Raw genomic sequence first — 13710 nt, 5'->3', positions numbered from 1 at the left:
AAAAAAAAAGATAAACTAATAAAATGTAACAGAAAATACATTTTACCTTATCTGAATCTATGATTTCCATAATTTGATCTTTGAGATATTTGTTGAAAACATCAACTGAAACGAAGCAAGCTTTTTTCATGATCAATAATTCAGGTTCTTCTTTAGGTGCCATTACATACGCTATATCAGCACTAACGTCTACCTGTAAAATAGAAATTCACGATATGCATGACTTCCTGAATACATGTTACTATACAATTTTCTTTTTTCCAATGACAGGTACAATTATGTCAGTAGACACAAGAGTATCTGCTCCAACAGTATTTTACCGACCACAAATTTCATGTCGACTCAAGGGGATGAATCCAACATGGAAAGCCAATGTTGTATCCATTTGGCTAATGATATCTCTCTTGCAGTAAATATACAAAACACAGGTCTTACAGAATAAAGTCTCATGACAATTTTTGTAAGGATTCACGAACAGTATATACACAAAAATTTAAACTCGAAATTTCTGTCACTGTAAACATGCACATGGACTCATTTTGTAACATTTACTGTATTATGTTATAGAAATAAACAAGTTTGTAATTGTAAGCTGCAATGAAAAATAAATCTTACTGTTTCGAAATGTTCTTTCTTAAGTACTGCTCTCCATGCATCCATAAATTGGCCTGGATAATTATCCTTGGAAAACACTCCCAATGTTTTCCCTTGCTTACTTTGTTTCAATGCATCGATTAGTTTCTGAAAATTTGTTTTATCTTCATCACCCTGCAATGAAAACAATAAGCATTTAAGAACAGTCATCATTTCTAATATATTATTAAACATTCTAAATGTCATCGTATGTCATAATATATCAACAACAAACTGTGCTGTTTCCAAGCTACATCAGGCATGTTATATTCCCTATTATTAAGTAGTACTTTTTATATCTGCAGCTGTGCTGTCAGCTTCTGTCATATGGCCCACAAGATTACAGTAAAAGTATCTCTTGGATGTCATTAATCATTGCCACTAATTTTGTGTGTGTGTGTGTGTGTGTCTAATGCCTACCCACTTCACTTGCATGATTCGGGTTTCGCATATTGCGGATAGATGGCAGAACTGTGACCCATTTTCAAGTTGCACACCACTTTGGCGGGCCACGGCATGATGTGTATCTGTGAGGAATTATGTCGTGTACTAGGGTCAGTGTATGTGTAAATGTTCGTGTAAGTGTAGTGTAGGAAATGGATGAGGATGATGATGGTAAGAAAGGAAAACCCAGTGCCAGCACATAGTCTACTCCTGTCAAATAGCACCAAGGGGGCCGCCAGGTTTCATGTCCCCATCTGACAGATGAATCACTATGCATTCTCTTCATATGCAGTGCGGAGATATTTGGGATTTAAATCAGACATAATGGAGCATAATTATTAGTGATTAGAAGTTGTGCACTGCCATCTCTCCTAGTCACAAAGTAGAAATTTTACATGAAAATTTCTGACCCTGCCGGAAATCGAACCTGGGCCGACTAGTCTGGAGGCAGACACGCTACCACAGAGCTAACTTGGTGGACTTGCCACTAATTGTTATTACAATAAAAATAAAATACATAGCCCTATTAAAGAAACTGTACACCAATGTTATGCCTAGGGTTTCTGGATTAAAACAAGTCATCTCCTATACTTTTTCTCTTGTACACTTCGAGTTTCCTCAATTTTACAACAAAATTAGCACTGAATGGGTCACCCCAACAACACTGTTGGATGGGATACTCCATTCTTTGAAATTTGTTACATTATTAGTTCTGTTTGTCTCACATCGTAAGCAGTTTTATCTGAACTATTGCACGAGTCTAAACATGTCTACTTATAGTAAGGCTATTCTATCTTCTGTAGTGGAAAAACAATTAAACAAAGAGAAGAAAAGAAAACTGAACGAAGAGTAAGAGAAAGACTTGAACAAATTCAGAGCTACTCTTCCAAGAAGAGACAAGTGCCTGGGAAATTAACGCATAATGAGACAAGTACAACGAAGTTGTAACCACCTTGTACAGCAGATTCATGCAAAATAAATTTTCACCCTTATAGCCAGGAGAAATGCGAAAATTAATTTTGTGGCCAGACTGCTGCACAGGAGAACGAAAATTTGAGGTTCACTCGGTAACATGATTTGGAGCCTGAATATCTATGAGAATTCATTTATTAAAGGATCATCTGAGAGTGTTTGACTACAAATAACAGGTGACAATCTCACAATATTACGAGGATAGATATTGCACAATGTACTTCGGCCATGAACCACTCATTCCCGCGCCTTTTTTTTGGGGGGGGGGGAGGGGGGGGAGACAGTCGAGCAAAAATTTTATACTTATTCAGATAGCTTCTTTTCCCAACATATGTATATGTCAGTTCTCTTCCAATCAAACATGGTAACTTAGAAGATATGTGTCATTAAATTGTCACTGAATTTGATTACTTTTGTATGAATCTCTGGAGCAGGATGAAGTTGTTACGGAAGGCTCTACTTTGTACTAAGCGTTTTTGCTAAATAAAGTAAGAATATGACCACAAACACTTTTTGCTTTTAACCTAGTATCCCCAACCTGTTGTGGACAAAGAGTGCCACCCAAGTCTCGATAGCATGTGTAATGGTCCAACTCGTATGAAGGGTGGTGTAATGCTGTCGAAACTGCTGCTGCACAGTGACAAAAGAAACATCATTTTCTGTAACATATCTTTATAGAAAACGCACACTCTGCACTGATTCACTCCTCCATCCTAACTAAATGCTAAAGACATAAGAGTATAAACACATTAAATGATTGTGGATTCCCCAGCTGAACATAGTTAGAAATAACCCATGTTTAAAAATGTCCGTTTCTTTGGCCCACTTCCTATAAATATATTATATGGACAATAGGTTTGACAATATAATTGAAATGTGATCAATTATACTCACCCGATCTCGAATATGTAATTCTAACTTGGCTGGCAATCCATTTTCATCTTTATTACTATTCTGGATTTGCCTCAGGAAGTCAATTTTCTTCTTGCTCGCTAAGAAATGGATTTCTTCCTCAGCAATTACCATAATTGTGTCAGTGAGCTCATATCCCAGAAGCCATGACTAGAAGAAAGAAATGCATCATGTGACGATTTCCTACATCATATATAACCCAAACAATTTCACTTCTCAATAATACTCATAAACAAAAGTTCCCATAAACTGTAAAATTAAAAAAGTTTTTTAATCCAAGAAAACTTTATTGTATAAAATATACATTATAGTTGAGCTAGATTAAAACTCGCAACATAATAACCCATTTTTTTTTTCTCAGAAGAGGGCCTTAAGCCAAGCACTGCAGCCTTAGGCTTATTGTGCAACCTCCTTATTTTGGAATGATTGTTGAAGTCCATTAGGATTGCTCTTCAAGCACATGAATCACTGCATGGTGTCATCATATCGAATCAGCCACAGCATCCAGTCCTGACTGGAGACCTGATTCTTTGTCTTCCTGTTTACTATTCATGTGCTTGATTCTGCTGCATCCTTAACCAGAAGAACATGTCGCAATCTATTCCACAACTCACCAAGGTGCCATCTGTCCCAGGGAGCTACACTACCCTGGTCGCCAACAGTCTGCTTAAAAGCCCCTGCGGCTTTGCTGGATATGTGCAGCTCCCACAGACAGATGCCGCCTATAGGCAGATTCCGAAATCACGTCTGCCATGTCCTCCTAGTAACCTGTAACTATTAAGATGATTAATGAAATGATACGAATGAAGGCAAAATGAGTCCGAGGTTCAACACCAAAAGTTATCCAACAATTCTACTTCGAGTGGTTGAGGAAAACCTCAGAAAAAACCCCAGCCAGGATTTAAAACCTGACCCATTCGTTTCACGGCCAAGAATGCTAACCGTTAATCCACAGTGGTGGACTTACACACACATAATACCCATAATCATTTCTCTCTTACTTTGTTTTCAGTACACGTCCCTGATCAGACATGAAATCTCTACTGTGTATTAGATGTCTAGGACAGATATTTCGTAATGAGGATGCAAATGATGTAGTTATACATACATACACAAATACGTAAGTGTTCTGCTCAGGGGCAAGTCTTTCACTGCAAACCCTGCATTCTCCAATCTTTCCTTTTTTCTGCCTTCCTTTTAGTCTCCGCATATTATTCACATATCTTAATGTCGTCTGTCATCTGATATCTTCTCCCTTTCACCATTCCTTGCAGTGTATCCTTCAGTAGGCAGTTTCTTCTGAGCCAGTGACCCAACCAATTCCTTTTTCTCTTTCTGATCAGTTTCTAGACGAATGATGATATGATGACAGAATAATTGGGGATATCCCTCTCCTTTGAAGACCACAACAAAGTTCTCAGAAGTTTTATTCTCATTCAACATTTATTATTTCTATTACACAAATTAAGAAACTTAATTTTAGTGTTTGTTTAAAATCTGTCCTTAAGCATTAACAGCTTGGTGGAGTGTGATGGTAGCACTAAGAAGTCAATGTTATAGACATTTAAATCCAGCCTTTAGATAGCCAAAAATCAAATGCTAGAGATAAATTGTTGCTACTGCGTTATAATAACTTTAAGCTCTAAGGAAATAAGTCTGGCTCAAACTCATGCTATGGTAAATATAAAAAATTAGTATTATTCTATCAACCAAGAATAATTTTATTTTACGAACTGCAGAGTGGCAATGTTGGTCTTCCAAATTGTTAATGATTAACATTTTGTGATTACTATAAAGGAGAATTGCTTGCTAGATTTTTAACCTTACACAATAATTCCACGAATTAACAACCTCAAAGTAATTTTAAAAACTAATAATATTACTGGTTACCATGTTATGCGTGTGCCTTTGAAAAAACAAAACCAGCCACAGTTATATATTTCTGATAGTAAAGAAGGCACGGAACAGTATTATATTGGGGCACACAGCAGCTTCGCAGGTAACACATTGCACTGCAAGCAAGAGGTCGTCACTTGTTCGATTCCTGATGGAGCCCTAGATTTTTTCCATTGATCTAATCTTTCTGGGACCCTGGCCCTTTCAGGCCCTGGGGTTTACTCAGTTTTAACAGAAATGAGTACCAGGGAGTTTTCTTTGGGAGTAAGGATGGCATGTACATAAGACTAACATTCCTACTGCTACTAATGCTGACTGGGAGTCTTACCCTCTTGGTACTCTGTGGACCTCCATGGCCTATAATAGGAATAACTTTATAATACTGAACTAAATACTGAATACTTTATAATACTGAACTGAATATGAGCTGAACTAAAGGGAGGGGCTATTCACCAATTAGCACTGGTCAGCTTGATGAGTTAATGACTGAATTTGGTATAATTTTTCTCTATTCAATACCTAATTCCCTCTTTACCCTTTCCTATCCAGTCCTCTGACTGAACTCTTACTTTTTTCGACCCCGACGGCATTAGAGCATTCGAGGCCTAGGGGTTCATTTCCCTTTCCTTCCTCCTCTTTCTACTTTTCTGTTCCTAGTGCTGACCTGCTATGGCACTAAAATCGTCCTCCAGTGGCTTAAGGAGGGAAAGCTGGTGATCAACAAGATCTACCAGCTAGGTCCAATGGACCCGTCAACCAACAGCAGGTGTGGTCCTCCAGACATTCTGGGGGTTGTGTGTGAATGAAGTAGCCACCAAAACGTTAAAATATGGTGTTCACTTAAATCGGCTACAACTTGCCATTTTCACTCCAATATGAAATGAGTACCATTAAGGTAAAATTATCCGAAGGTAAAATAGTCCCCCAATCAGATTTCCAGGCGGGGACTACTTTAATGGTACAGAATCAACTAAACATCTTACAATGGAATGCTGGTGGTATAACCAGGCCATGATTGTTTGGCCAAACACCTGCATAGAATTGGAATATATCAGTCCCCTAAATGCCCATTGTGCAACTCAAACCAAGAAATGGATTCAGAACACCTCAAAATCTGTGCTTCAGTGGCTGACCATGATAATATCTTTGAAAAATATTGGAGTGCAAGAGGTCAAATGACTTTATTGTCAAACGCCTGGCATTAGAAAACAACAACAACTTTATAATACTATATTTGGTAGTATTTCGTATGGTTGATTGCCATTTTCCTAATTCTAAATAAGTGAATGAAAAGAGAATTATGACAATACCAGTAAAGTATTAAACAAATGTTATATGAGATACTCAGTGCACAAATGGTCCAAACCCACAAAATTAAATTTCCACCTTATATCTTTGTAACAGTGCCCAAAATGCGATATACAAACAAAACTTTTGCTGATATCTCATGGAAAAACTGGGTATGATGATTATGCCAATTTACACTTTGAAGAGAACAACCTGAGGAGCTATTTAAAGCAATAATCTCAATATGAAAATTTCGTGGGTTGGGCCATTTGTGCAGTGAATGCCTCAGATATTACATAACTTTCTTAATGAATAATTTTATTAATGAATACTTTCACAAATTCTTATTTTAATGTTACTGGTATTACAGTTTAATTACCAAGCAATCAAAGCACCTTCAATTTAAATACTCAATACAGTAATGGAAGAAAATGGACTTAGTGCTAGTGCAAGTTTATATGCCACATAGTGGATTAGCAGAAAAGGAAGTGGAAGAAAGCTATGACAAGATAGAAGAGATAGTTGAGAAGGAGAAGAAGGGAGCATACATAATCCTAATGGGCGACTGGAACGCAGTTGTAGGAGAAGGTCAAGAAGGAAGAACAGTTGGAAATATGGATTGGGAAAAAGAAATGATAGAAGAGAATATTTGGTCAATTTCTGTAAAGGAAATGCAATGATTATTGGAAATATATTATTCTAACAACATAAACGAAGAAGATACACATGGACAAGTCCAAGGAACGAAAGGAGATATCAGATAGACTATATACTGGTACGAGAAAGATTCCGAATTTGCTCAAAAAATGCGAAGACTTTACCAGGAATGGATATTAACTCAGATCATGTCCTGGTGATAGGCGAAGTAGATATTCATCTGAAGAAGATAAGAGGAAAACAGGTGACGCAGAAATTGAATATGAAAAAACTGAAGAACAAAGCGGACAGAAGAAAATTTCATGCAAATTTTCAAGAAAAATCCGCTACATTAGAATCCACATTTGAGATTCAATAATGAGTACTGGACTCGTTTGTACACAGACAATAGCAGAAGAAACAATAGGATACACGTAAGGTGTGACAATTAAGAAACTGGGTTACAGGGAAAATATTGGAGAAGATGGAGGAAAGGAGAAAATGGAAAAACATCAACACAGAAGAAGGTACAAAAAACTACAGGAAACTAAACAACGAACTAAGAAGAGAAACTGATAAAGCAAAAGAAGACTGGATGAAAGAGAGGATCTAGAGAGAAAAGGAAGATATGATTTTAATGTACTCCCAAGTAATAAAATGTTTGGACGTCACGAATAAGAACAGAAAATCCTTTGGTTGATAGAGGACAACATCGGAAATGAAATAACAGAGAAAAAAGGAATATTTAACAGATGGACAAAATATGTAGAAGAGTTATATGAAACAAGGAATCATACAGATGACTTAGCTATAGAAGATGAAGAAGCCATATCAAAAGACGAAAAATGATTTTCTATTTTAAGCGAAAAAGTAGAACTAGCACTTAAGGAAATGAAGACTGGGAAAGCAACAGGAGTTGATGGAATCCCCATTGAATTAGTGAAATGCTTAGGTGAAGACAAGCAGCAAATTCTATCATTATGCAACGAAATATATGAGAAAGGCGAATGGCCTGAAGATTTTATGGAGACAGTGTCGATTCCAACACTGAAGAAAAATAATGCCAAGAAAATGTAAGGAGTTTAGCACTATCAGTCTAATATCGCACTCGGCAAAGATTCTCTTGCGAATACTGAATTGACATTTATATTCTAAGATGGAAAAACAGTTGAAAGAAGATCAGTTTGGTTTCAGGAAGGAAAAAGGTACGACAGATGCAATTGGACTGCTACAGACAACCGGCGAAAGATACCTAGAGAAGAATAAGAAAATGTATGTAGTACTTGGGGACCTAGAAAAGGCTTTTGACAGAGTGGACTGAAATAAACTGATGGGGATCCTAAAGAAAATTGATGTGGATTGGAAAGAGAGAAGATTGTTCAGTAATTTTTATAAGAAACGAGTCAAAGTCAGGATAGGAGAATAAATGTCAGAAGGAAGAGAAATTGGGAAAGGAGTACATCAAGGATGTCCTTTATCATCTACCCTGTTCAACACCTACTTGGAAGATTTAGTAAAGAACTGTTTTCAGAGCATGGAAGGAGTGATAGTAGGAGGAAGACGAATAAAGTGCATAAGATTTGCTGATGATATGGCATTGTTAAACAGAAGAGGAAATGATACTAAAGGATATGCTACTGGACCTAAATGACAACTGTGAGCAGTATGGGATGAAGATAAATGCAAATAAGATGAAGAGCATGGTCATAGGAAGAAAAATACAGAAGATAAACTTGCGAATTCTAAATGAGGCAGTAGAGGAAGTGGACAGCTTCAAATACTTGGGGTGTACTACAAGCAGTAACATGAGCTGCTGACAGGAAGTCAAAAGGATAGCAATGGGCAAGGTAGCTTTAAATAGAAAAAGGAGCATCTTCTGCGGACCTCTGGAAAAAGAACTAAGGAAGAGACTAGTGAAGTGCTTTGTATGGAGTGTGACATTGTATGGGGCAGAAACATGGATATTACGACGAAGCGAATAGAAGCATTTGAAATGTGGATATGGAGAAGAACAGAACATGTGAAGTGGACAGACAAAATAAGAAATGAAGCTGTGTTGGAAAGAGTGAATGAAGAAAGAATGATGCTGAAACTGATCAGGAAGAGGAAAAGGAATTGGTTGGGTCACTGACTGAGAAGAAACTGCCTACTGAAGGATACACTGGAAGAAATGGTGAATGGGAGAAGAGTTCGGGGTAGAAGAAGGTATCAAATGATAGACGACATTAAGATATATGAATCATATGGGGAAACAAAGAGGAAGGCAGAAAATAGGAAAGCCTGGAGAAAGCTGGTTTGCAATGAAAGACCTGCCCTTGAGCAGAACACTAAATGAATGAATACAGTAATGTTAACTAATGAATCCAATATAACATGTTGTAGCTGTCTGAGGTAGTGAGGTGTGATTTGAAACATGAGGCCGAGGATCTTAAATCATTGAAATCTTTTCACATATTCCTCGGAGTTGTTTCCTTATAATTTCTACGAGATATACAATATGTATAGGCCTATAGCTAAGTCGTCTATGCAAGATATAGACCTATAAACGAAATACGAAGGCAACTACCTGAGCGCTACTTTAGCCAAAATTCTTATAAATTCAACGATTTTCACTTCCGAAATCACCGGAACTACCTCAGCGCTAGTTTCACCCAAAATAGTAGATAGTGGCTTACTTTAATGCATTTGATACCTATCCTAAATTTTTGGGGAAACAAAAGTGTATAGGTATAACGTAATCTTCTATGGCAACCCTATGTATTTGGCGAGATGAATCCGAGGATTCACCATTCCTTTTACAGTTAGGAAAAACTTCGGAAAATGTCCAACCAAGTAATCAGCCTAAGCGGAATCCAAGCCAGAGTCCAGCCACGGATCAGTACGCAAACGCGCTATCGCCTGACCTACGTCAGTGGCCTTTCCCTATGTCCTATGTTGCATCAGTGTTAATATATTATATAATATATATATATATATGTTAATATAATATATTATTACTTACAATAACGAGAAAGCACGTGCAATAATAAAGTTCAAGTTCTCTCAAGCATTACAATTTCATAAATATGGATAACAAAGAAACATTCTAGTCTACACAGCTTATATTATGTAGGTCCTACAGTAACTGGATGATCAGACATCGAATATTTTTATTACATTAAGTCCGTAAGCTACCGTGCAAAAATTCAGTAACTCTCCTTAAGTCCAACGGTCTATCATTGTCAAATTATAGTGACAGTTTACCTGAAGAGCTATGGATTTACTGTACACAATATCTTCGTCAACTCCTACTGCAGATACCAACGCATCCATTTTTGAAAACCCATATCCATTATCTTCTTTTGTCTCTGCAGACTGCTGTAAAATAATTTAAAAAAGGATAGCCTATACATTATGTTCCATACATACAACAAATGTGTGATTATTATTATTACTGCAAAAACGTAAACAAAATACGCAATAATCTATTGGCGCTTTAGTAATCATACGCACCTTCCAAGCAGAATACAGTTTCTTTATTCTTGATATAAACGTATCTGTATTTAACGTTATATTTGCCATTTTTCTCTGAGTTTCACAACCATCAAAGGAAACAACTACCCTCCCGCACAACAATATTAAAATGGCGCGAGCTATGCACTTGGTACCAAGGGAATGCTTTCCTTTCGGCGTAGTGTGGACTCGGAACAAAAAGGGAATTGCGTTCCTTGTCCGCCTACAATGAATCACTTTTTGATCAAAAGTAAACAAACACTGCTTTCGAGAATCACTACTTCGGTAATCTAATAAATTTTTAACAAAAATGCTAATTCTTTTTATATACGTTTAAAGAACGATTATGTAACCACAACCTCCTATATAGACCAACAGCAAGGATTTCAGAAAGAAGGGAAATTTCATATTCAAACTTGATTGCATAAGAGAATTTTGATTCTAGTGGAACTCGTGGAATAGGACGTCATTGACAACATGGCGGGCGTATTTAGGGTTTTGCAGAATCCCGCAATAAAACGATCAATTATACTATCTAGTAGTAAGAATATCAGATCAATTTCAACATCGAAGAAAAACAGAGAGACAGCAAGCGTTGCAGACACTGTTGAGAAGAGCGAGTCCACAGAACATGTTGCAGATGCGAAGAAAAATTGGGTCAGTTATGGATTCAATTTTAAGAGTGAACAAGACGACAAAGATGCACTTCATTCATCTTTCTTCTTTTCTATTACAATTTGTATAGTGTTTGGAGGATTGCTACTTACTTATTATCCAGATGTGTTTTTGCGCGACTGGGCGCAGCGTGAAGCATATCTTGAGCTGCGAAGGAGGGAAGAACAAGGATTGCCACTTATAGACCGGAATCTGATTGATCCCTCTAAATTTGAGCTACCTTCAGATGAAGAATTGGGTGACACTGAAATAATTATATAGATACTGATATCGATTCCTGTAGTATGCAACAGACTAACGTGTGCCTGAAAAGTGCTAACTTTAATGTAAGAACAGTTTTCCGGCTATTAGAAAATGTGTGGAGTTTGTTTAGCTATGTACTGGAATGGAGGTTGACAAATGTAAATATTTTCACAGGAGTTAATTAAATTAAAGTAGCATGTAATGCTATTACCTACAAATTATTAATTTAATGTAAGCTGAGTAATAGATATTTGTCCCAATTTTATGAATTGTTCGGAAATTGTGAAAGTTACAGGTACATAATAAATTGTCTTTACTTTCTAACGTTGATAATGTGTATAAAACTAAACTTTTTAGCGTTTGAAACTTGCGTATGCTGCCGCTAAGTTATCGAGTTAAAGTATTGTGGCGAAGAATGCATGCATTACATATTGGAACACGTATGACGAGGTTCTTTGTTTATGTACTAATTTTTTTTTTTTTATTAATTCGTATGGTTAACTTTAAGCATTGGGTTTAATTAGTTCAGCATAATATGGCTTAGCGATTTCAGGGTTGTGTGTTCACATATTTACATAAACGTGGATACTCTTACTTCGGCTCTTGATATCATTCAGTTCATATGTGCAAGAGTTTCATTGCACTAAAAGTTCTAACGTTGGGTATCCATGAAACTAGAATTCTGACTATACCTATTCAAGAATGTTTATTACTGCTAACGATTCAAGTTCATTCTGGGATAGCCTATTGTAATGAGAGTACAGCTACTTGTAAGTTGGAAGAGGAGAATGGAGAGGCAGAGAGGGAAACCAATTTTTCCGGTAAAAACGACACAAACAAACTTGTGTTCTGTTTGGTGTAAAAAAAAAAAAAAGAATACATGGAACAAATTACCAAATAGGAACATAAAGAATTAGCAATGAAGAGGAGGGAACACTCGATTGGACTACTCTGAACAAATAAGCTGTCATTAAATTTGTACTACTCTTCCAATAAAAAAAAATTAGCGGAATGGTTTGAATATAAAATACAGCATGCTAATAAGTGGGAGATCTTTGAGGAATGGATAGAGAACCCAAAAGCAAGCAAAAATATTTGTATAAATGCTTTTTTTTTTTTTACCGTACAGGCACTCATTTAATTTGATTCTTACATTAATGGATCTTGCTTATTAAACCAGAAGGCCTTGTGAATTTTGAACGGAACATTATTTAAATATTTTGCTGGAAGAAGTCGCACTACCCTATGTGATTCATGGAAGGAGGGTTACTGTCTTATTTTTCTCTTGCTACTAGAATAATTCTCCTAATAAATGGATAGGTTGTGGGAGGCCACCATCCTTGCTTAGTCGTTCCTCTGACCTCAGTTCACTGGATTTCTTTACGAGTGTGTTGAAGGCTGTCAGCAGATATGACCCCTGGAATATGGGAGAGAGTAAGACAGTCCATGATGTGTCGCTTGAAAGCCTGTATTAGAACACATGGTGGCCACTTTAAGCACTATCTGTAGAATTAGGAATAGACTTCATAAACAAAAATGTAAAATAAAATTGTAATAAGCAAACATGTATGAACTAGAAAGTCCTTAGAATTGAAAAACAAAACTTTATCGCTTGTTTGTAGGTCCCAATCCATTCCCCAAAGGTTTTCCACATATTAACATTCTGTATATGAATTAATAGAGAAATATTGGAGAGCAAGAACGCTAATGGCTTCGTTGCCAAAGCCCAGCATTAGATAACATTCTGTATATGAAGAGCTATTGAAAGATCAACAGTAGTTTGCTTAGAAGCAGTCAAAACAACATTAGCCTAGTTTTGTTAAATAGACAGAGTTTCCATGTGCAGATGGATCTCTGGTAGTAATGTTCTATTGGCTTAATAACAGAGTGAAATGCCTATCCCTAGGAAGCTAGTGGTAAGGAGTGAAGTGAGACCTGTCTGTATGCCGGTGTACGACCGCTTGTTGTGGTCTGCATAGGAACTTTCTGTGTAAGTATTGTATGAATAATGGAAAATCAGAATTAATATTAAATTTATCCCTCACATTAATAATTCTGTCTTTATCTTTATATGACATTCCCATGAGACTAGTTCTGTGCAATTCACATTGGAATATTTCATCCCATCCCATTGTGGAATCCTGGGAAGCGAGAATGCAGATGCTTTAGCAAAGAAGGGCAGCACTGCTACTTACAGACCTGTTACTAAATCTACGTATTACTCTGTGAAGAGATTTATTAAATCTACATACTTAGACTTCAACAAACAAAATTTGATAACTCAATCCCAAGGGAAAAAATGGAACTCTCTGCATCAAAATCCACAGTTAATTCCCGATTTACCACGAAAATCGTCTGTAGCTGCATTTAGATTGACAACAGGCCATGATTGTTTGGCCAACACCTGCATAGAATTGGAATATATCAGTCCCCTAACTGCCCATTGTGCAACTCAAACCAAGAAATGGATTCGGAACACCTCAAAATCTGTGCTTCAGTGGCTGGTCATGATAATATCTT

General features: G+C 36.7%; 2 protein-coding genes across 4 annotated transcripts in view; one reads left to right on the top strand and one right to left on the bottom strand.

The window, feature by feature from the left end:
* Positions 1-10603, bottom strand: part of dre4 (SPT16 homolog, facilitates chromatin remodeling subunit dre4) — a 53588-nt gene extending 42985 nt beyond the window's left edge. For 2 of the 3 annotated variants that reach the window (XM_069832995.1, XM_069832997.1), the window contains exons 1-5: positions 10273-10603; positions 10024-10137; positions 2944-3111; positions 616-768; positions 47-193 (exon numbers count right to left, since the gene is read on the bottom strand). In XM_069832995.1, the coding sequence (XP_069689096.1) occupies positions 47-193; positions 616-768; positions 2944-3111; positions 10024-10137; positions 10273-10341 (651 nt within the window). In that variant the 5' untranslated portion in view covers positions 10342-10603. The remainder of the gene's footprint in view (positions 1-46; positions 194-615; positions 769-2943; positions 3112-10023; positions 10138-10272) is intronic. The other variant, XM_069832996.1, reaches the window with a different exon arrangement.
* A 128-nt stretch (positions 10604-10731) lies between these two features.
* On the top strand, positions 10732-12067 carry NP15.6 (NADH dehydrogenase [ubiquinone] 1 beta subcomplex subunit NP15.6). Its single transcript, XM_069832993.1, has one exon. The coding sequence runs from the start codon at positions 10750-10752 to the stop codon at positions 11206-11208; it is 459 nt and encodes a 152-aa protein (XP_069689094.1). The 5' UTR covers positions 10732-10749; the 3' UTR covers positions 11209-12067.
* Positions 12068-13710: the final 1643 nt, after the last annotated feature.

This window comes from Periplaneta americana, chromosome 8 (genome assembly GCF_040183065.1).
Source record: "Periplaneta americana isolate PAMFEO1 chromosome 8, P.americana_PAMFEO1_priV1, whole genome shotgun sequence".
NCBI lineage: Eukaryota > Metazoa > Arthropoda > Insecta > Blattodea > Blattidae > Periplaneta > Periplaneta americana.
Note: the sequence above shows the minus strand (reverse complement) of the source record. Positions and strands in the feature narration are given on the sequence as shown.

Coding starts and splice junctions, on each gene's coding strand:
- NP15.6 (XM_069832993.1), top strand. CDS start 10,750: ATGGCGGGCGTATTTAGGGTTTTGCAGAATCCCGCAATAAAACGATCA.